Below are 23,927 nucleotides of genomic sequence, written 5' to 3' on the forward strand. Positions count from 1 at the left end.
GTGTGGCTGCACAGGTGCTCACCTTAGAGGGAACTATCTGTGGACCACCTGAATGGAGCTCACGGACCAGTGGTGGTCACGGACCACAGTTTGAGAATCTCTGCTCTAGGGAACAAGCTGGCTAGACTAGTCAGGCAGGCATTAAACTAACAACAAAAGGTGAGGAGGAAAAGGGGGAACAAATAAGCACTCCTTTAGCACAAAACATGATGTTGAGAATGAAATTAATCAAAGCACGTGGAAAGACACAATTATTTAATGGCCTATACACCAATTCTAGGAGTCTGGGTAATAAACAAGAAGAATTGGAGTTGCTTATTAATGAATAGAGCTGGTAAATAATTTAGTTTTCAGTTCGCTGGCAAGCCCGAAAAATAATGATAAAAAAGTCAGTTTTATTCTAACCAAATCTGAAAATTCCAAAACATTTTGATGAATCGGAAAAAGTTCCGTTTCAGTCAAATGAAACATTTTATTTGATCCAAAACATTTTGTTTCTGGGCATTTTGAAGGGCTAGATTTACAAAATGGCTGGAGGAGGAGCCTCTCTTATAAACTTCAGCACAGTGGCTAGGGTACTCACCTGGCATGTGGGAGACCCAGATTCAGTTGCCCACTGTGCCTGATATGGAGAAGGAGTTTGAACTTGCGTCTTCCATGTGCAAAACAGAGCCCCAGCCACTGGGCTATGGGGCATTCTGATGTGGTTTTTTCTCAGTCTCTCCTAGTGAAGCTGTTCCATTGTGTATAAATAATGAAATAGTCCAATGTAAGCAGGAGTATGAATTTGGTTCTCCCTCTGCCAGCTGAGTGCCCCAACCACCAGGTTAAAGAGTCATTCTCACTCTCTCTTTCTCTGGCCCAATGACTATTCAAAATAAAGGGTTACTGATCACAGGAATAAAAATTAGTGGTTTGCTCAGGTGAAAGTGATAATGACTTGATCACACTTGTTATGCGCAAACAGAACACAATCCAAACCAGTAATAATAATGATATGCAAGCTGAATAAACTCCAGCCCAGAAATATAGCTTCAATTTCGCAAAGACCAGAGCCTTTGAAATCTAAACCTGTAATTGTTAGAAAAGTAGAAGTAGATACTAATTGTATTTGTCTGTGTTTACCTCTACCTATTAGAAGTTAACAGTGATATAATTAGCTTGTAGATGATAAACTTCTGTTCCTGTCTGTTATTATAGTCTATTGATTCAGAGATCTAAAAGGAATATTAGCAATTAGATGAAGCTTGTCGTGTAATAATATAATTGTCTTTATTTCTCTTTGAAGTTTGTAGTGAACTACCTCTGAAGTGCTTGAATCGTTAATAACCTTATGCTAATGAATGCAGCTAGTTACCCAAGTGTGCCTAGGAAATTTAGCTTCAAAGGAACAATGTACATTACCTATTCTTCATCCAAGAAATACCTGTGGTTACAAGAGGCTTCTCAGCCTGCTTGGGAACTATAAAAAGGGTCTCAGGCCTGATCCTGTTTATTTCAGATCTACTTAAACTTCACCAGGGGAATTCAAGAAGTAAGACTGAGGTCTCCAGATGTCCTTCGATTACCCTGCAAATTTTCATGGAAGAATTTGACCAAATTCTATACATGGATTGCCTAATGGACTATAGCTTTTAAATTGATTCCAGAAGGATTTTTACAAAGCAGCAACCTTGCCAGTTCTCCAATGAAACTGACCTAAGAAATTTATTCATATCTGTATTAGGGCTGTTGATTAATCACAGTTTACTCATGTGATTAACTAAAAACAATTAATTGTGATTAAAAAATGAATTGTGATTAATCACAGTTTTAATCACACTGTTAAACAATAGAATACCAATTGAAATGTATTAAATATTTTGGATGTTTTTTCTACATTTTTAAATATATTGATTTCAATTACAACATGGTATACAACGTTGACAGTGCTCACTTTATATTATTATTTTTATTACAAATATTTGCACTGCAAAAATGGCAAACAAAAGAAATTGTATTTTTCAATTCACTTCATACAAGTACTGTAGTGCAATCTCTTTATCATGTAAGTGCAACTTACAAATGTTGATTTTTTTGTTACATAACTGCACTCAAAAACAAAAGAATGTAAAACTTCAGAACCTACAAGTCCACTCAGTCCTACTTCTTGTTCAGCCAATTGCTAAGACAAACAAGTTTGTTTACATTTGTGGGAGATAATGCTGCCTCTCTTCTTATTTACAATGTCAACTGAAAATGAGAACAGGCACAGCACTTTTGTAGCCCGCATTGCAAGGTATTTATGTGCTAGTTATGCTAAACATTCGTGTGACCCTTCATGCTACAGCCACCATTCCAGAGGACATGCTTCCATGCTGATAATGATTGTTAAAAAAATGCATTAATTAAATTTGTAACTGAACTCCTTGCGGGGAGAATTGTATGTCTTCTACTCTGTTTTACCCACATTCTGCCATATATTTTATGTTATGGCAGTCTCGGATGATGGCCCAGCACATGTTGTTCATTTTAAGAACTCTTTCACTGCAGATTTGACAAAACACAAAGAAGGTACCAATGTGAGATTTCTACAGATAACTACAGCACTTGACCCAAGGTTTTAGAATCTGAAGTGCCTTCCAAAATGTGAGAGGGACGAGGTGTGCTTTCAGAAGTCTTAAAAGAGCAACAATCCAGTGCAGAAACTGCAGAATGTGAACCACCAAAAAAGAAAATCAACCTTTCTGCTGGTGGCATCTGACTCTGATGATGAAAATGAACATGACTCGGTCCCCACTGCTTTGGATGGTTATCGAGCAGAACCTATTATCAGCATGGACACCTGTCCTCTGGAACAGTGGTTGAAGCATGAAAGGACATATGAATATTTAGTGCAGCTGGCATATAAATATCTTGCAACACCAGCTACAACAGTGCTATGAGAATGTCTGATCTCACTTTCAGGTGATATTGCAAACAAGAAGTGGGCAGCATCATCTCCTGCAAATGTAACAAACTGAGCGACTGGCTGAACAAGAAGTATGACTGAACGGACTTGTAGGCTCTAAAGTTTTACAATGTTTTATTTTTGAATACAGTTATTCTTTGTACATAATTCTACACTTGTAAGTTCAACTTTCATGATAAACAGATTGCACTACAGTACTTGTATTAGGTGAATTGAAAAATACTATTTATTTTGTTTTTTACAGTGCAAATAGTTGTAATCAAAATAAAGTGAGCAGTGTACACTTTGTATTGTGTTGTAATTGAAATCAATATGTTTGAACATGTAGAAAATATCCAAAACTATTTAAATAAATGGTATTCTATTATTGTTTAACAGTGCGATTAATCATGCGATTAATCACAATTAATTTTTTAATTGCTTGACAGCCCTAATCTGTATGTATAATGATTTGTCAACCGCATAAACTTTTTCTTTCTTTTTTAACAAATCTTAGATCAGTTAATAAGAATTGGCTGTAAGCATGTATTTGGGTAAGATCTGAAATATTCATTGACCTGAGGGGTAATGTGTCTGATCCTTTGGGATCAGGTAGCAAATCTATTCTGTGCTTCTTCTCCAGATAAGACCTGGGTAACGTTGGTGTAAGTGGCTGGTGTACACCAGCGCAGACATTAAGTGGCTCTAAACAGAAGTGCAAAGCTGGTGTATAGGGATCCTACTTGATAATTGTACCTATCAATGTCATGCTCCATGCTGGCATCTCTGCTCTTCAACCTTGGTGAGACACATCCATTTTCATGCTTCTCCCCCTGTACTGCCTTGGTGTACACAACTACTGCCTGCTATGTAGACTATGGGAATTGTGTTGTATTTGGCTTGGTGCGATATGGATCATTGGCCATACAGGTTTTCAGCAGGTACAGGGTGCAGGCCATGCAGACAAGACAGGTGGGAGATAGGGAAAGTGGCAAAGAAGCTCAGCTGATTATTGATTGGTAAAGTGAGGCCTTTCAACATACTGCTTATCAGGAGGGGGAAAGGGTCATCTTGCAGGCAAATACATGTGAATATTCTCTTAGCACAGACTCTGGGCAATTATACAGTGGATGTGGACTGGGAGCAGAGCTCACAAACTGCCAAGGTCCAGACTTGGGATGCAATGTCTGACAAAGACCCAAAATGAAGGACACAAACTAATTGGTGCAGGAAACTTAAAATGCTTTGTGATCCTTTCCTTTAGTATAAATGAATCTGTAACCTCTGGGAAATGATTCTTTATTTTTGATTAAAATTATTTTCAATAATAGATGTAAGTGGACACTCAATGTAAGTGGCTCATCAGTCACTTTGGGACCACAATGAGTTACAACCCTCAGAATGAGGTACACCAGAGTGGGATTTATAGGAGTGAGGGTTTCTCAGACAGGTAGGTTTCAGAGTAGCAGCCGTGCTAGTCTGTATTTGCAAAAGGAAAAGGAGGACTTGCGGAACCTTAGAGACAAACAAATTTATTTGAGCATAAGCTTTCGTGAGTTATAGCTCACTTCATTGGATACATTCAGTGGAAAATACAGTCGGGAGATTTATGTACACACAGAACATGAAACAGTGGGTGTTACCATACAGACTGTAACGAGAGTCATCAGGTAAGGTGAGCTATTACCATCGGGAGAGTGGGGGGTGGGGGGAAACTTTTGTAGTGATAATCAAGGTGGGCCATTTCCAGCAGTTGACAAGAATGTCTGAGGAACAGCGGGGGGGGAAGGGGGAATTTTATTTTGTGTAATGACCCATCCCAGTCTTTATTCAAGCCTAAGTTAATTATATCCAGTTTGCAAATTAATTCCAATTCAGCAGTCTCTCCTTGGAGTCTGTTTTTGAAATTTTTTTCTTGAAGAATTGCCACTTTAGGTCTCTAATCGAGTGACTAAAGAGATTGAAGTGTTCTCCGACTGGTTTTTGAATGTTATAATTCTTGACGTCTGATTTGTGTCCATTTATTCTTTTATGTAGAGACTGTCCAGTTTGGCCAATGTACATGGCAGAGGGGCTTTGCTGGCCCATGATGGTATATATCACATTGGTAGATGTGCAGGTGAATGAGCCTTTGATAGTGTGACTGATGTAATTAGGCCCTGTGATGGTGTCCCCTGAATAGATATGTGGACACAGTTGGCAACGGGCTTTGTTGCAAGGATAGGTTCCTGGGTTAATGGTTCTGTTGTGTGGTGTGTGGTTGCTGGTGAGTATTTGCTTCAGGTTGGGGGGCTGTCTGTAAGCAAAGACTGGCCTGTCTCCCAAGATCTGTGAGAGTGATGGGTCATCCTTCAGGATAGGTTGTAGATCCTTGATGTTGTGTTGGAGAGGTTTTAGTTTGTGGCTGAAGGTGATGGCTCGTGGCGTTCTGTTATTTTCTTTGTTGGGACTGTCCTGTAGTAGGTAACTTCTGGGTACTCTTCTGGCTCTGTCAATCTCTGTCAATCCACCCCCACGAACATGATACAGTTCTGTGGTAACCTAGATTCTTATTTGTGACGTCTCCGACTCAAGGAATATTTCCAACACACCTCTGAACAACATACTAACCCACAGAGACCTTCCTACCAAGACTACAAAAAGAAGGATTCTGGGTGGACTCCTCCTGAAGGTCGAAACAACAGACGGGACTTCTACATAGAGTGCTTCCGCCAATGTGCACAGGCTGAAATTGTGGAAAAGCAGCATCACTTGCACCATAACCTCAGCAATGCAGAACACAATGCCATCTACAGCCTCAGAAACAACTCTGACATCATAATCAAAAAGGCTGACAAAGAAGGTACTGTCGTCATCATGAATAGGTCGGAATCTGAACAAGAGGCTGCTCGGCAGCTCTCCAACACCACTTTCTACAAGCCATTACCCTCTGATCCCACTGAGGGTTACCAAAAGAAACTACAGCATTTGCTCAAGAAACTCCCTGAAAAAGCACAAGAACAAATCCGCACAGACACACCCCTGGAACCCCGACCTGGGGTATTCTATCTGCTACCCAAGATCCATAAACCTGGAAATCCTGGATGCCCCATCATCTCAGGCATTGGCACCCTGACAGCAGGATTGTCTGGCTATGTAGACTCCCTCCTCAGGCCCCACGCTACCAGCACTCCCAGCTGTCTTCGAGACACCACTGACTTCCCGAGGAAACTACAATCCATTGGTAATCTTCCTGAAAACACCATCCTGGCCACTATGGATGTAGAAGCCCTCTACACCAACATTCCACACAAAGATGGACTACAAGCCGTCAGGAACAGTATCCCTGATAATGTCACGGCAAACCTGGTGACTGAACTTTGTGACTTTGTCCTCACCATTAACCATTTCACATTTGGGAACAATGTATACCTTCAAATCAGCGGCACTGCCATGGGTACCCGCATGGCCCCACAATATGCCAACATTTTTATGGCTGATTTAAAACAACACTTCCTCAGCTCTCGTCCCCTAATGCCCATACTCTACTTGCGCTACATTGATGACATCTTCATTATCTGGACCCATGGAAAAGATGCCCTTGAGGAATTCCACCATAATTTCAACAATTTCCATCCCACCATCAACCTCAGCCTGGATCAGTCCACACAAGAGATCCACTTCCTGGACACTACGGTGCTAATAAGCAATGGTCACATAAATACCACCCTATACCAGAAACCTACTGACCGCTATTCCTACCTACATGCCTCCAGCTTTCATCCAGACCACACCACACAATCCATTGTCTACAGCCAAGCTCTACGATACAACCACATTTGTTCCAACCCCTCAGACAGAGACAAACACCTACAAGATCTCTATCAAGCGTTCTTACAATGACAATACCCACCTTCTGAAGTGAAGAAACAGATTGATAGAGCCAGAAGAGTACCCAGAAGTTACCTACTACAGGACAGGCCCAACAAAGAAAATAACAGAACACCACTAGCCATCACCTTCAGACCCCAACTAAAACCTCTCCAAAGCATCATCAAGGATCTACAACCTATCCTGAAGGACGACACATCACTCTCACAGATCTTGGGAGTCAGGCCAGTCCTTGCTTACAGACAGCCCCCCAACCTGAAGCAAATACTCACCCGCAACCACACACCACACAACAGAACAACTAACCCAGGAACCTATCCTTGCAACAAAGCCCGTTGCCAACTGTGTCCACATATCTATTCAGGAGACACCATCATAGGGCCTAATCACATCAGACACACTATCAAAGGCTCATTCACCTGCACATCTACCAATGTGATATATGCCATCATGGGCCAGCAATGCCCCTCTGCCATGTACATTGGCCAAACTGGACAGTCTCTACATAAAAGAATAAATGGACACAAATCAGACGTCAAGAATTATAACATTCAAAAACCAGTCGGAGAACACTTCAATCTCTTTGGTCACTCGATCTCAGACCTAAAAGTGGCAATTCTTCAAGAAAAAAACTTCAGAAACAGACTCCAAGGAGAGACTGCTGAATTGGAATTAATTTGCAAACTGGATATAATTAACTTAGGCTTGAATAAAGACTGGGAGTGGATGTGTCATTACACAAAGTGAAACTATTTCCCCATGTTTATTCCGCTCCCCGCCTCCCCGCCTCCTCCCCTCCCCTCCCCCCCCCGCTGTTCCTCAGACATTCTTGTCAACTGCTGGAAATGGCCCACCTTGATTATCACGACAAAAGGTTTCCCCCCTCCCCCCTGCTCTCCTGCTGGTAATAGCTCACCTTACCTGATCACTCTCATTACAGTCTGTATGGTAACACCCATTGTTTCATGTTCTCTGTGTATATAAATCTCCCCACTGTATTTTCCACTGAATGCATCCAGTGAAGTGAGCTGTAGCTCATGAAAGCTTATGCTCAAATAAATTTGTTAGTCTCTAAGGTTCCACAAGTCCTCCTTTTCTTTTTTCAGACAGATAGGTTTCCACTCCACATTTATTCAATATTTCATAGAATCATAGACTTTAAGGGCAGAAGGGACCATTATGATCGTCTAGTCTGACCTCCTGCACAATGCAGGACACAGAATCTCACCCTCCCACTCCTGTAACAAACCCCTGACGTATGTCTGAGCTATTGAAGTCCTCAACTCATGGTTTAAAGTCTTCAAGGTACAGAGAATCCTCCAGCAAGTGACCCGTGTCCCATGCTGCAAAGGAAGGTGAAAAAACCCCAGGGCCTCTGCCAATCTGCATTGGTGGAAAATTCCTTCCCGACCCCAAATATGGCGATCAGATAATCCCTGAGCATGTGGGCAGGACTCACCAGCCAGACACTCAGGAAAGAATTCTCTGTAGTAACTCAGATCCCACTCTATCTAGTGTCCCATCATAGGCCATTGGGCATATTTATCGCTAATAGTTAAAGATCAATTAATTGCCAAAATTAGGCTATCCCATCACACCATCCCCTCCATAAACTTATCAAGCTTAATCTTGAAGCCAGATATGTCTTTTGCCTCCACTGCTCCCCTTGGAAGGCTATTCCAGAACTTCACTCCTCTGATGGTTAGAAACCTTTGTCTAATTTCAAGTGTAAACTTCCTGATAGCCAGTTTATATCCATTTGTTCTTGTGTCCACCTTGGTACTGAGCTTAAATAATTCCTCTCCCTCCCTGGTATTTATCCCTCTGATATATTTATAGACAGCAATCATATCTCCCCTCAGCCTTCTTTTGGTTAGGCTAAACAGGCCAAGCGCTTTGAGTCTCCTTTCATAAGACAGGTTTTCCATTCCTCGGATCATCCTAGTAGCCCTTCTCTGTACCTGTTCCAGTTTGAATTCATCCTTCTTAAACATGGGAGACCAGAACGGCACACAATATTCCAGATGAGGTCTCAGCAGTGCCTTGTACTAACACCTCCTTATCTCTACTGGAAATACCTTGCCTGATGCATCCCAAGACCACATTAGCTTTTTTCACAGCCAGATCACATTGGCGGCTCATAGTCATCCTGTGATCAACCGATACTCTGAGGTCCTTCTCCTCCTCTGTTACTCCTAAGTGATGTGTCCCCAGTTTATAACAAAAATTCTTGTTGTTAACCCCTAAATGCATGGGCTTGCACTTTTCACTATTAAATTTCATCCTATTACTATTACTCCAGTTTACAAGATCATCCAGATCTTCCTGTATGATATCCTGGACACTCTCTGTATTGGCAATACCTCCCAGCTTTGTGTCATCCGCAAACTTTATGAGCACATTCCCACTTTTTGTGCCGAGGTCAGTAATAAAAAGAGTAAATAAGATTGGTCCCAAAACCGATATTTGAGGAACTCCACTGGTAACCTCCCTCCAGCCTGACAGTTCACCTTTCAGTATGACCCGTTGTAGTCTCCCCTTTAACCAGTTCCTTATCCACCTTTCAATTTTCATATTGATCCCCACCTTTTCCAATTTAACTAATAATTCCCCATGTGGAACTGTATCAAATGCCATACTGAAATCAAGGTAAATTAGATTCACTGCATTTCCTTTGTCTAAAAAATCTGTTACTTTCTCAAAGAAGGAGATCAGGTTGGTTTGGCATGATCTACCTTTTGTAAAACCATGTTGTATTTTGTCCCAATTACCATTTGACCTCAATGTCCTTAACTACTTTCTCCTTCAAATTTTTTCCAAGACCTTGAGTACTACAGATGTCAAAATAACAGGCCTGTAGTTACCCGGATCACCTTTTTTCCCTTTGTTAAAAATAGAAACTATGTTAGCAATTCTCCAGTCATGCGGTACAACCCCTGAGTTTACAGATTCATTAAACATTCTTGCTAATGGGCTTGCAATTTCATGTGCCAGATCCTTTAATATTCTTGAATGGAGATTATCTGGGCCCTCCGATTTAGTCCCATTAAGCTGTTCAAGTTTGTCTTCTACCTCAGATGTGGTAATATCTACTTCCATATCCTCATTCCCATTTGTCATCCTACCATTATCCCTAAACTCCGCATTAGCCTCATTAAAGACTGAGGCAAAGTATTTGTTTAGATATTGGGCCGTGCCTAGATTATCTTTAACCTCCACTCCATCCTCAGCGTTTAGCAGTCCCACTTCTTCTTTCTTTGTTTTCTTCTCATTTATATGGCAATAGAACCTTTTACTATTGGTTTTAATTCCCTTTGCAAGGTCCAACTCTACATGGCTTTTGGCCTTTTTCACTTTATCCCTACATGTTCTGACCTCAATAAGGTAGCTTTCCTTGCTGATCCCTCCCATCTTCCACTCCTTGTAGGCTTTCTGCTTTTTCTTAATCACCTCTGAGAAGCTTGCTCATCCAGCTTGGTCTACAAGTCCTGCCTGTGAATTTTTTCCCCTTTCTTGGGATGCAGGCTTCTGATAGTTTCTGCAACCTTGACTTGAAGTAATTCCAGGCCTCCTCTGCCTTTAAATCCACAAGTTCTGCAGTCCAGTCCCCTTCCCTAACTAATTTCCTTATTTTTTTTTAAAGTTAGCCCTTTTGAAACCAAAAACCCTAGTCGCAGATCTATTTTTGTTTATCCTTCCATTTAGTTTGAACTGAATTAGCTCATGATCGCTCGAACCAAGGTTGTCCCCTACAACTATTTCTTCTATGAGGTCCTCACTACTCACCAAAACCAAATCTAAAATGGCATCCCCTCTTGTTGGTTCAGCAACTACTTGGTGAAGGAATCCATCAGCTATCGCATCTAGGAAAATCTGAGCCCTATTATTATTACTAGCACTTGTCCTCCAGGCTATATCCGGGAAGTTAAAATCTCCCATGATCACACAATTCCCATTAGTATTCACTTCATTGAAAACATTAAAGAGGTCTCTATCCTTATCCAAATTGGATCCTGTAGCACACCCCAAGCACTATCCCAGGGGAGGCTCTAGTAGCTTTCTTCCCCGATGTGATTTTTGCCCAGACAGACTCTGTCTTATCCATTCCACCACTTCTTATTTCTTTACAGTCTACCTCATCATTGATATACAATGCTACTCCACTACCTTTGCCTTTATTTCTGTCTTTCCTAAACAGCACATACCCTTCAATACCCGTACTCCAGTCATGACTACTATTCCACCATGTTTCTGTTATCTCTATAATATCTGGTTTCACTTCCTGCACCAATAGCTCTAGTTCCTCCATTTGTTATCTAGGCTCCTCGCATTGGTGTACAAACATCTTAAATTTTTGTTGTTTGGCTTCTCTCACATTCTTTACCCAATTAGGCACAGACATTCTACCACCAGTATCACCTATTAGACTGGTATCTACACTACCTTTCCTCCTTATGTCCATTCTCCTACCCATGGCTGTATCCTCTCTTACTTCGTTTTCTTCCCTCTCAATGTTAAAATCCGGCATGGAGATTACCTGGACATCTCCCAACCATCTCCCCCAAATTCCTAGTTTAAAGCTCTCTTAATCAGTTGTGCCAGCTTCCATCCTAGAAGTCTATTTCCTTCCCTACTCAGGTGAAGTCCTCTGTCCATGAATGCTCCCCAGTGGCCATACATCCCAAAGCCCTCCTTATAGCACCACTGCCTGAGCCATCTGTTGAGCATCATAATCTTGTCACACCTTAGTTGCCCTTCTCTAGGAACACGCAGAATCCCATTGAAGATCACCTGTGCCTCGATTTCCTTAAGTGTCTTCCCCAGCCTAGCATAGTCTCCCTTGATACGTTCCAGCGAGAATCTAGCCGTATCATTTTTTCCCACATGGAGGACAATGAGTGGATTCTTTCCTGCTCCTGTTAGGATCCTCTTCAGCATCAGGTCCACATCCCGTATCTTAGCACCCGGCAGACAGCACACCCTTCTGTTCTCTGGATCAGCTCTGGTTACAGGCCTGTCTATTCTTCTCAGTAAGAAGTCTCCAATCACGTAGACCTTCCTTTTCCTGGTGATGGTGCAATTCTCCGGTCTATCTCCTGTTCCTTCTGGCTACAAGTCCTCTTGATTCCTATTGTCTTTTGCAATCCTCTGCAACCCATCCTGTGTCCTCCTGGGGATCATTTTTGGTTTTGTTATCTCCATTGACTCTTCCCCCCTTCCTATAGGATGAGCTGCTCTTCTCTTCTTCCTTGCCCTCCTTCAGTGACCACCTGCTGTGTCTCTTCTTCATTTTCCAACTCTGCAAACCTGTTCCTGAGCTCTGTTTCACCTTCACTAGCCCATCTTTTCCTCTGCCTGGTTCTCGTAGTCACATGCTTCCACTGTCCACTTTCCTCACCCAGCAATCTCCCCTCAGAGTTCTTTGGTCCTGCTTCCATCTGCAAGTCTGAGCTTTTCCCTTCAGCCTCCTCATGTCTTTGCTCCATCATCCGCTCGAACCCCCTTCTAAACTCAACCAGAGTTTCCACCTGAATCTCCAATCCTCAGATCTTTTCTTCCGGGTGCTCTAGACTGTTCTCAATGGTAGCAGATGACAGAACGAGGAGTAATGGTCTCAAGTTGCAGTGGGGGAGGTTTAGATTGGATATTAGGAAAAACTTTTTCACTAAGAGGGTGGTGAAACACTGGAATGCATTACCTAGGGAGGTGGTAGAATCTCCTTCCTTAGAGGTTTTTAAGGTCAGGCTTGACAAAGCCCTGGCTGGGATGATTTAACTGGGAATTGGTCCTGCTTCGAGCAGGGGGTTGGACTAGATGACCTTCAGGGGTCCCTTCCAACCCTGATTTTCTATGATTCTATGATTCTATCAGGTGGCACTTCATGCAGATAAAACTCTTTTCAGGTACCCCCTCCAGGATCATGTACATGCCGCAGCTTCCGTATCCAGTCATCTTCATTGTGTCTTCCACTTCTTGGGTCACTTCCCCTGCTGCCTCTGTATCTGTCATAGCCTTCCCACCTAAGTCCTGTTAGTCCAGGAAACACAAACCAAACCCCCACCACCAACAGCAAAACAAACCCACAACGAGCACCACAACACTGCCAGACCACTCCACACTCCCTTCACTAGCCTGTCTGTTCCTCTGCCAGGCTCTCCTGGTCTGCCCCCCAAACTTCCCTTGCAAACTCCCACTCAAACTCAGCTCTGTTTGCTAGCTCCTGTGCCACTGCAGCTGTCTGCCTTGTAAATGCTTGTGCCTAATTCCCAGCCAGCCGGTCAGATTCCTCTGTACCCTCTGGATATTCTCCAAGACCCCAAACCACAGTGACAGGCCCTCAAATTCAGGATTTACAAGCCCAGGAGCTGCTGCCACAGAGACAAGAACAGGCCCAGTGGGAATGGGTGTGTGGCTGCAAGACTCCCATGTTTGGCTCCTCCCGTTATGCAAATAAGCTGGTGTCTGCACTTGTGCATTTCTGGTATAAAAATACTGGGGAATAAGGATGGTGCAACTCTGTCAGTTGCACCAGGATCACAAGAGACAGTGCGGCTGCAGGACTCATTTTACGCAGGAAACCCAGACTCAAGCCCAGAGACAGCTTGGTCCTGCTATATCCTTGCAACAGTGCCAGACCTGGCACAGAGTTTGAGAGGGGAGCCAATGCACCTCCATCTGCTGTGGGTTACTCTAGCTCAGGGCCTCTTGAGGAGGGCATTTATGCCATATGTATTTGCTCAGGATGCGGGGGGTGGGGGGGGGGTTAGTAACTTTGTGGCCCCTTTGTGCTGTCATAGGTCATAGCTGGGGCCAAAATAGGTACAATCTAACCTAATCTGAACAAGTTGAGACTCAGGGCTCATCTCCTGTTGTCTCAGGGAACTCTGGGGAAATCTCCACAGCACTTGCCCCCACTGGCTCCTGTCCCAGCTCCAGCAGCCACAGGCAGGTCACCGTTGCTGCTGCAGCCCCGGGGAGACACTAGGATGTTGTACCCGGGCACGTACACAGCACAGACCTGCTAATGGGGCCACCCAACCCACCCCTAGCCCATGACAACTGTCCCAGCTGGCCCCTGTTGGCAGCCCAGAGGATGGTGCAGCCTGCTCATCCCCAGTCTGCCCAGGGGAAGTCAGGGAGAGTTTGGTTGGCTCTACGTGGACCAAGTGCAGCGCACGGTCCAGCTCTGAGTGCCCAGGAATGTCACACACTTTGGGTTCATTGCCTTCTCCCTCATCTTACCTGCACAGATCACTCCAATATCATATTCATGCTTACAGTTGACTGAACCCCATCCTCCATGACTGCAGTCCCAGAGAGCTGATTCGTTACCATGGCAATTAACTCGATACAGCCAAGTTGGTCCAGATCCTTTTCCAAAGGGAGCTTTATTAAGGGCTTTAAGAGCAGAGCCACATCCCAGTTGCTTACAAACCACCACAGCACCTTTCATGTTCCAGTTACCACCACATGCTGTTCCCCACCGATCCTGGTGTTTAACCTCCACTCTCCCAGCACAGGGGCTGCTTCCATTCACCAGCCTCAGCTCATCAGCACCTTCAAACAGATACAGAGCAGAGTTACAGAGAGTACAAAGGCCCCCTCACTGTTGTTAATAACCCATCTGATCTGGATAGTATCTCACAGGGGCCCAGGGGTTTACTCCCTGCTCCACTAGGCAGGCCTATCACTGGGGAGGAAGCATGAGAGGTCTCCTCCCTTCTCAGCTCTCTGGCCTACTGGATGTTGAGTACCATCACTGTTGGGATATTTACAGCAGCAGTTTCCTGACAGTCTCCTCCCCTCCCTCACCAGGCCCACCCCCACCATCCATCGATCCTTCTCCCCACCCACACCCCAGAAAACATGCCCCACCCGCTATTGGGCACCAGCTCCTCCCTTCATGTGCAACCACCTGCAAAGGAGAACCAGCCATGTATTCTTAGTCCTCTCCTCTCCGAAACTGCTGCTCCCTCCTCAGTGCCCACATAGCTCATTTTCCTTACCACCTCAGCTCCCATCTCCCCCAAACCTCTGACCCACCAGTCTCAGATCGTTAAATGTGTCCCATAAGGGTTACAGAGTAGGGGGTCTCACCTGCACCCCACATCACTGTCCTTTGGCTTTTCCCCTTGTGTGCACTTGACCTCTGTCAGACTGCTCCATGGGAGAGGACACTCCTGTCCCCACCTCTGGCCCGAGACTGAGTCAGGGCATTAGACTTCAGAAACTCCTATCCCCTCAGCACCTCTCCCAAAGAGGTGAGTGACTCCTGTCTCTTGGGGGCAGAGAGCAGGAAATTACTCCAAAAACAGAAGTTTTCTTAAAACAAGATTGTTTAGAGATACAGAAAATCAGAGTAAAATAAAAGAAACAGTTTTGATAAGAAAGCCCAAGTGAAATTTTTGCAAAGCCCAGTGAGCTGGGCTCCCCTTGTATAATTACAGAGAAAAGAGCACGTGAGCTCACATCTCTTGAAAGCAATGTCCATGTTCTGACCACCTTGTCAGGGACAAGCTGACACAGCCCCCCTATCACTGTGTCTCCAAGCCTCTGCTACCAGTCTCTTCCCATTGCTTTTTCTAGCCCTGCATGCTGTCCCTAGCCACATGCTAGAGTTCATCATCACATTACTGTGAGGTCACATCAGCATTTCCACAAAGCAGTGTTTGACTAGGTGCCCTCTAGAGGAAAGGAATCAGTCCCTTGTCCTTCAGTACCCCCTGGGAAGTTCCCCCTACCCTCCTGTCCCCACGTCAAGCATTTCCAAGGTCACTTTGAGCTCCAAATCCCTAGACTCTCCTCACCAGTGAAGTGTGATTTGCATATCCATTGGTCTCCACTACTGGGGTTAGATCCCACCCTCAGGTTGGAGAATTTCTGTATCCAATTTCTGTATTAGTCTGGAAGTAGCATGGATTTGCCTCTTCTTAAATTCCTCTGCTCAATTTTCCCTTGCCATGAAATATAAATTACTAACAAACTCCAGCCCCATGGTCTCAGGAGCTCTTCCAACATCTGCTGTTAAAAGCCCTGTTGGTGGTGCTGCAGGGCTAACGCAGGCTAGTCCCTACCTGTCTTGGGGCACCATGCTGTGCCCCAGAAGCAGCCAGCAGATCTGGCTTCTAGGCCAGGGAGCCACGGGGCTCTGCGCACTGCACAAACACCGGCTCCGCACTCCCACGGTGCCTGCAGGTGAAAGCAGTGCATGCCGCTTGACGCCCCCCCCAGCCTAGGAACCAGACCTGCTGGAAGCTTCCGGGGTACAGCATGGAGCCAGGACAGGCAGGAAACCTGCCTTAGCCCCACTGCGCCGCTGACCGAGAACAGTCCGAAGTAAGCCTGAGCCCCATTCCCAAGCCCCAAACCCCTGCCCCAGCCCTGAGACCTTGCAAACCCGGAGCCCCCTACTGCACCCGAAAACCTTCATCTCCAGCCTCACCCCGGAGACCTCATTCCTCCCACACCCCAACTCCCTGTCCCAGCCTGGAGCCACCTCCTACACCCTGAACCTCTCATTTTGGCCACACCCCAGAGCCTGCACCCCCATGTAGAGCCCTCAACCCCTCCCACACCCCAACCCCCTGCCTCAGTCCCTCCCTCACTGGCTCATTCTGCCCCACCCTCACTCACAGTGAAAGTGAGTAAGGGTGGGGCAGAGCGAGCCAGTGAGGGAGGGGCAATGTAGTGAGAGGGAGGCGGGGCCTCAGGGAAGGGGCTGGTCTGTCTGTTCGTTTTTATGTGATTATTAAATTAGCAACCCTATCTAAAGTTGGTGTTTCTTCTGACCTTTCTCCTCTCTATGGGAATGCCTGTATCAGACTTGGGACAAAAAATATTTATTTGAATTTATTTAAAGGCTTTTCTGTGGTGCTTCATAGCATCCCCCTGGCAACCCCAGACAGAATGAGATTGTAGAGACATTCTGTTGTTATTTTTTTTAACATGAAACCAAGAAGCAGAAGAGGGCAGAGAAACTTTTCACAGACCTAAGAACTCTAGCATCCACATGTAACTTTGGAGACATTAAAGGTTCCTTAAGCAGGGACAGAATCATTTGTGGGATACATGATTCCAGTTTACAGGAGAGATTGTTGAAAGAAATAGATCTAACCCTGAAGAAATGCCTCCAAATCGCAAGGACAGCTGAACTGTCCAGGGAAAAGATCAAAACAATTACAGCCACTAATGTAGAACAAGTACATAGGCTCAAACTAATGGAATCCAGGAAGCAGGAGAGAGACTGATTGAGAATGCAGACATTGTCCAATGCATATAGTATGGAAAGCAACACAAAAGGCAGAAAGAAAAATGCTCAACCTATGGACAATGATTCAAGGGGACTGGGGAACAGAACTACTTTTTCTCCCAATGCCCCAGATACCCCTGCAAGAAAAAAAGGAGCAGTACATGCAGTAACGGAAGATGCAGAGACCTGCAATGGAGAAGATATCTGCAATATGATTTTAGCAGATCCAAAGACTCTCAATGTACACACACTACCGAAGAAGGCTGCCAGCTATTCTACTGCCATATTTCAACTATGGTATTAATCCAATGGCCGGTTCAATTCCAACTGGATTGCAAAGCCAGCTACACCCTAGTGCCAGCAACACTGATAAGCACCCAAATTAGACTGGAAAAATGTGACCAACTGCTGGTGATGTACAGTAAAACCATTCTGAGGACAGTGGGCAAATGCAGGCTGTCAGTAAGAAATCCATGAAACAAGAGACATTATAGCTTGGAATTTATAGTTCTTGATATACCAGAGTACCACCAGAGTACTACTGGGTACACATGCCTATGGACATCGGCCCAGCCCCAGAGGTGTTCCAATGTAAACTGAACCAGGCACAACAGGGACTTCCAGGCATCAAGATTGCAGCTGATGACATTCTTATTATAAGAGGAGATGTCAAGAAAGAAGCAACCCAGGACCATGATACCAAGCTGTGACAATTCCTAAACAAGTCCTGGGAGTGGAATATTCAGCTAAATGTAGACAAGTTGAAGCTGAGAAGAACTGAGGCTCCCTACAATGGACATATGTTGACTCCTGAGGGACTACAGCCATACCCTGAGAAATTGACAGCCATTAAGGAAATGCCAGATCAAAGGATTGTGAAGGAAGTGTAGTGATTTAGAAGGATGGCCAACTACCTTTCGAGATTCTGAGCACCTCTATCAGAGGCCTGTAAACCCCTGACACAGTTAACACTAAAGTTACCATATTTCCCTAAACTGATAACGGGATACAGGGCCTGGCCTGAGCCACCTGGCATTGCCACTTGTCCCCCCCCCAGTATTCCTCTGTGCCCTCAATTGAACCTAATAGCAGAGATGGGGGAAAGAGGAATAGGTATGGGCTGGGATCTGGGCAGCAAAGCAGGGTGTGATTGTGTGAGTGTGTGTGAGTACTTTTGAGCTCGGAGCCATGAGATGAAGCTATTTGACTATGATCCATCTAGTGGTGTGCTGCCCCTTTGGGGGCTGGGATAACAGAGGGGCAGGAAGGAGGCTCAGGGTAGTGGGAGGGACCAAGGAGACTCCAGATAGCAGCCCTGGGGAGATGTGGGGAGTCTGGGATGTGGCAGAAGTGAGGAACTGGAGGTGGACTGGGGAGGTAAAATGGCTGGTTGGTGTGGGGGCGGGGGGTGGAAAGGGCTCTGGGGACTGGTCCCAAAGGACAGGGAGTGGAGAGGACATGAAGCTGGGGTGGGGTGCATGAGTCTGGATTGTGGGCTGCGGTGGTGGGGCATGCTGCATTTGGTGCCCTGTTTAAGTGTATTCTGCAGGACCCAGATGGCACTTATGAGACCAGTTGCCCAGTAGGGCGTGGGGCCCACTAGTCGTGTCTCTGTAGCCCAGCTGGCCCCGCCATCTCCACGGAAAGCAGACAAGAGTTTGAATTAGGGCCCCAATAGCACTGCCCTCTGATTGGGCTACAGAGTGAGCATGTGATACCCCATTGCTCTCTGATTGGAAGGGCAGGGTGTAGCAGAGATACATTGGCCAGGCTCCTGTGCGGCTTCCTGGTGGGAGGGTGGGGCATGGGCCTTTAGCTGCCCGTGGGGGTGTATATGTGGCAACGTCCCCCGCAGACGTCACTGCTTCCCTCCCCCCAAATGTTCTGTGCACCCCACTGTTTTGTCAAAATTGGGCATCTTTCCTGTTTGCTTTTGCCAACTGATGATATGCAGTTTTGCCAAAAAAGTCAGGGTGTCCGGGATAGGACTTAAAAAGGGCCCTGTCCCGGCCAAAATGGGACATATGGTCACCCTAGTTAACACACAATGACGTAGTGTGGCAATGGGCAGAGCAACAAGACTAGGCATTTGAAAGAGTAAAGAAAATTATAAGTGAGGCACCAATCAAAAGCTACATTAATAGAGTTAAGGTTGCTTGGTGGTACGTTATCCCCTGGCAGAACTCTGAGCTGAGCAAAACTCAACCAGGAAATGCAGAGTTAAGGTTTCCCATTCAACCTTAGCTCTGCCCTCTTTCAGCAATGCTCCAATATACCCTGTTAACACACAAAACTTTACCCTGCCAACCCCACAGTTGCTGAAATGTGCAAGCTCTTCACTTACTTTTACAACACACTCACTCACCCACAGGGTGCTAAAAATTAAGCACAAATTGCTTTAATTTTTGGGGGCATTCCCCTTTTGCAGACTTTCAGTTGTTCTTTATCTGTGAGGTCAGTACACATTTTCTGGTCAGCCATGAACATGCCAATTTCCTGATCAATATTCTTCCAACATTCATTAATAGGTTTGGTATTGTTGCTGTAGCAATGATTCAGATGCTCAGCCAAATCAGAGAAAGCTATCACAGCTCCTGGACACAAATCTCTGATGCGGTCCATACAACATATGAGATGTACCCAGGAATAAGGCCCAGATCATATCTGCCCATGTCAATCACCACAATGTCTGGTAAATCACAATCTCTTTAGTCAATGGTTAGATGCTGCAGAGTGGGCAAAATGAGTAGTGTGTCCAGTTTTGGGGCCCCCATTACATAAAGCATGTGGACAAATTGGAGAGAGTCCAGAATAGGGCAATGAAAATGATCAGGGGGCTGGGGCACATGACTTACGAGGAGAGGCTGAGGGAACTGGGCTTGTTTAGTCTGCAGACGAGAAGAGTGAGGGGGGATTTGATAGCAGCCTTCAACTACCTGAAGGGGGTTCCAAAGAGGATGGAGCTCAGCTGTTCTCAGTGGTGGCAGATGAGAGAACGAGGAGCAGTGGTCTCAAGTTGCAGTGGGGGAGGTCTAGGTTGGATATTAGGAAACACTAGTTCACTAGGAGGGTGGTGAAGCACTGGAATGGGTTACCTAGGGAGGTGGCGGAATCTCCATCCTTAGAGGTTTTGAAGGCCCAGCTTGACAAAGCCCTGGCTGGGATGATTTAGTTGGGGCCAGGGCCAGCTCTAGGCACCAGCTAAGGAAGCAGGTGCCTGGGGCAGCAAATCTGAAGGGGCGGTACTCCAGCCGTTCTTGGGGCAGCACTTGGATTCTTGGTGGCACTTCGGCGGCAGTTTCTTCATTTTTTCTTCTTCGGTGGCCGCTTTTTTTTTTGCCTTTGCTTCACCGCTTGGGGCAGCAAAAAAAGATAGAGCCAGCCCTGGTTGGGGCTGCTCCTGCTTTGAGCAGGGGGTGGGACTAGGTGACCTCCTGAAATCCCTTCCAACCCTGATATTCTATGAGTCGATGATCTCTCTCCACCTAGTCAACCTGTAGTCAGCAATCCCCATGTCATGTCGTGGTGTATTCACTGCTCTCCCACAAACCTTGTGATCCAGGAATTACCCAGAACCCACATGCTGACAATTTTGGCAATGCACTTATTTCTTTTCCCTCAACAGTCAAAGTACCTGCAGTGTTGGTTCTAAGCCTCCATGCTGTGTATCTTTGGAACATCACATTAATCTACCCCGAGATAAGGAAGTAGCCACTTGCCCCCTTCCCTCCTCTCAGGATCCAGTAAAATACAAATTTTCTCAAGCAACCAATCCAAGGCTGGCTTATCACTTTTCCTTATTTTCCACGCCCAACACAGCCCACAACTTCTGTCTCTCTCTCCCTCTGCCTGTCCCCCCACCCCTTCACACAAAGACACAAAGTCCCCTGCCTCTGTTCCTCCGCACCAGATATAACAAAGCAAAGGAAACTGGCTCATAACTGAGTCACTTTAGCTCTTATGTGCTTGAATTTTAAAGCCCTTCAGCATTTAATGTTTTCAGTGCATTAAACTGCACAGCATTCTTTATACACAGGCTTTTCTGGGGATACTCCACGCAATAAGGGTAAATATCCCCAATAACATTAATCTGTATTAAGTCCAATATATCTCATGCAGGGTACAAAGGACGCCCATCGTAGCTAATGGGAGGCACACTGACCCTGTGGGGAGAATAGGGCCCCATGATTTCTTATGAAGCATTCGCTCATTCCATGTCAGTCTGGTTACCCAGGAATCCCAGCGTAATTCTCTGCTGTTTCCCTGTTATAAAGGTCAGTTTTATCATGAGATCAAACTCCAGCTAATTCTGTTTGAATTTCTTGGGAAGTTCAGGTACAAACCCCACATTAGCTACTCCGGAAAATGTCCTTGCTCTGGAATCCTCAGCACCTACCCTCCGAGGCACAGAGACGTTGCAGAGCTATCTGCGATCTCTACATACCAGCTGTGATACCACGGTTCATCTCTAGCAAAATATTTGAGGTTTCTAAAATCTGACTTTCATCTTTAGCTTCACCTGTTCACACTGCAGCTACAGAACAGCAGCGTCTCAGTCTGCAGCAACTCACAGAAACAGGCTGCTACAGAGCAGTTCAGTGTCCTGACAAGTGCATCATTCAAACCCTGCTGAAGTTGGCCCGGCACGTTTGATGCACACAGGACAGCGGTGTTATTTTAAATGGCATGGAGTGTATATCTGGAATTATTCACAGGTTCCATACACAGGGACAGAGCTGGATGGGCGATGAGGCTGGAAGTCATAATATAGAAGCCCACTCTGCTTTTCTTCTGATTAGTTATCAGGAATTTCTAAGCACTGAAGCCATTAGTTCACCAAAAGGAACTCTGGGCTCACAGTGCAACAAGACTGGGGTATTTTATAAAGTACACACAGTCTGGGACTGGGTCAAATCTATGATTATTGCAAATATATAAACCTCCTCTCTAAGAATAACCAACAGGGAGATAATTACACACACATACATTTACTTAAAACCAATTGCCTGCTTTCCATTTGTTTCATTGATTTCTGGAATAAAACTCCATTCCTAGTGGATTCAAAACTCTCTTTCTAGTTCTTGTCTGCCCAACTCATGAAATAAAGCAGGCACTTACCCATGGTGTCTTGAAGAAAGAGGAGAAGCCAAAGCAGCTGAGTGGAGAGATGTCCCTTCATTGCCAGACAGACTTGCTGTTCCCTCCTGACACTGCACCGGCTGCACCTAAGCACCTGCCAGGGCTCCTCTGTGTCTGACAAGTGACAACAAAGCAGTGGAAGGGAAATATATAGATTCAGAGGCTGGCATCAGCTGCCAGAAGGAACCAATAGAAACAATATTCACCTTTTTAGACATTATCAGAGGGTTTATCTAAAACTTTATGCAGCTAAAACATCCAGTACAATTCTAAAACTCTGGCTGTGACCATATATGAGTGATGAGTCCGCTTCTGATGTCATGTTCGCTTCAGTCTCGGATCATCATGTAACCGCCCTCCTTGGCGTAGGGCAGAACAGTGTGAAAAATTATTCTTTTTAGGTGAAAAAAAGTGAACCTTGAAAGCTGCTCATCTGATTAATTAATTAAGACAACAAATGTAGGGAAAGAAAAAAACCTCTAAAATTGAACCCCACAGAGCTGTGTGTGTCCAACTGTAGCCATGCATTTAAACCACAGAGCTGGGATGTGACCACTGGGGTCAGATGTACCCAGAGGAGAAGGGACCAATCCCTGCTCCCTTTGTGGAACCCAGACTGCTCAGGGCTTCCTCAGGGCAGTGGTACATTAGTGGTAGGAGTGTGTCATGGAGCTTCCTTCTTCAGATGTGACCATCAGTGGCATCACAGTCTCAGAGGGCTTCCTGTTCGCCAAGTTAGAGCTTGTTCTTAACACTGACTGACTAGGTTCTGAGTGACCATCTCGCATACCATAGTGTAGGTAGCAACCCACTCCAGGACTCTCTGCCCAGGCCAGTGCTAGGACTGCCCTGTGTGGTAACTCTAGGCAGAACAGGCTGTGTTAGTCAGTCTGGGAGCAAGAGAGAATCGCAGGGTCCTGGCCATTTCCATCCGTCTGAATAGAGAATCTCTACAATAGTCAGTGCAGCTGAAACCCGTCTCTTCTCTACAGCGAAGAGCAGCACGTCAGCCATAGGACACAAGCTTCCCAGGAGACAGCAGCAAGTTAACCAGGAGAACAACATAGCTGATGTCCAGTGGAAAATCAGCTCGGGGAGGGAATAATCAAAGGTAAAATCCAGCCTGAAGGAGCCGTGTGTAGGTGTGTGTTAGAACAGGCCTAACAGAGGCGTTTAGAATGGAATCTGAAATCAGCCCATCACAGCAATTGTGGTACCAAACAGAAAGGCGGCCTTGTAGGAAACAGCTCTAACGCAGGCATCTCTGGCACTTTGCCACCCCTACCTCATGAAGGCCAAAGTGTCACAGTGTGAGCTCCTTGGCAACAAACAACAAGGTGTTTCCCTAGACAGACGCCATCTTGGTGAGTGGCGAGAACTCAGAATCAGCACAGGAAGTTCTCTCTCATCTGTCCAGAGAGCGGCAAAGACCAGGAACCATGCAGTACCTACCCCAGCTCTGCCTTAACTACAGTCCTTGTCAGCGGCTCACCGTGCCAGGGCCAGTACAGCACAGTGCAGCCCCTGACCCTGAATAACCAGAACACAGGTCAGAGAATTGAAGAACTGACTGATAATGGAAGAAGGTGCTGGCAACGTTACCGGGAGGGGGGGTGAGCTCTCCTTGCAACAGCTCTGATTGGTTTTTCTGCCCCAGGAGGTGAACAAGTGGGGCAGGCTGCCGATCAAAGGCTCAAATTCACTAGGTGGTAGGATTTCAGAGTAACAGCCGTGTTAGTC

General features: G+C 45.5%; 1 protein-coding gene across 1 annotated transcript in view; it reads right to left on the reverse strand.

Annotated features, from left to right (window-relative positions):
- LOC144269783 (scavenger receptor cysteine-rich type 1 protein M130-like) overlaps nucleotides 1-23,927 on the reverse strand; it is a 75,610-nt gene that overhangs the window by 44,329 nt on the left and 7,354 nt on the right. Inside the window, exons 2-3 of the mRNA XM_077825632.1 lie at nucleotides 22,167-22,301; nucleotides 14,042-14,356 (exon numbers count right to left, since the gene is read on the reverse strand). Of these exons, the coding sequence (XP_077681758.1) occupies nucleotides 14,042-14,356; nucleotides 22,167-22,301 (450 nt within the window). The remainder of the gene's footprint in view (nucleotides 1-14,041; nucleotides 14,357-22,166; nucleotides 22,302-23,927) is intronic.

The sequence above is a fragment of the Eretmochelys imbricata genome, chromosome 1, assembly GCF_965152235.1.
Source record: "Eretmochelys imbricata isolate rEreImb1 chromosome 1, rEreImb1.hap1, whole genome shotgun sequence".
Taxonomy (NCBI): Eukaryota; Metazoa; Chordata; order Testudines; family Cheloniidae; genus Eretmochelys; species Eretmochelys imbricata.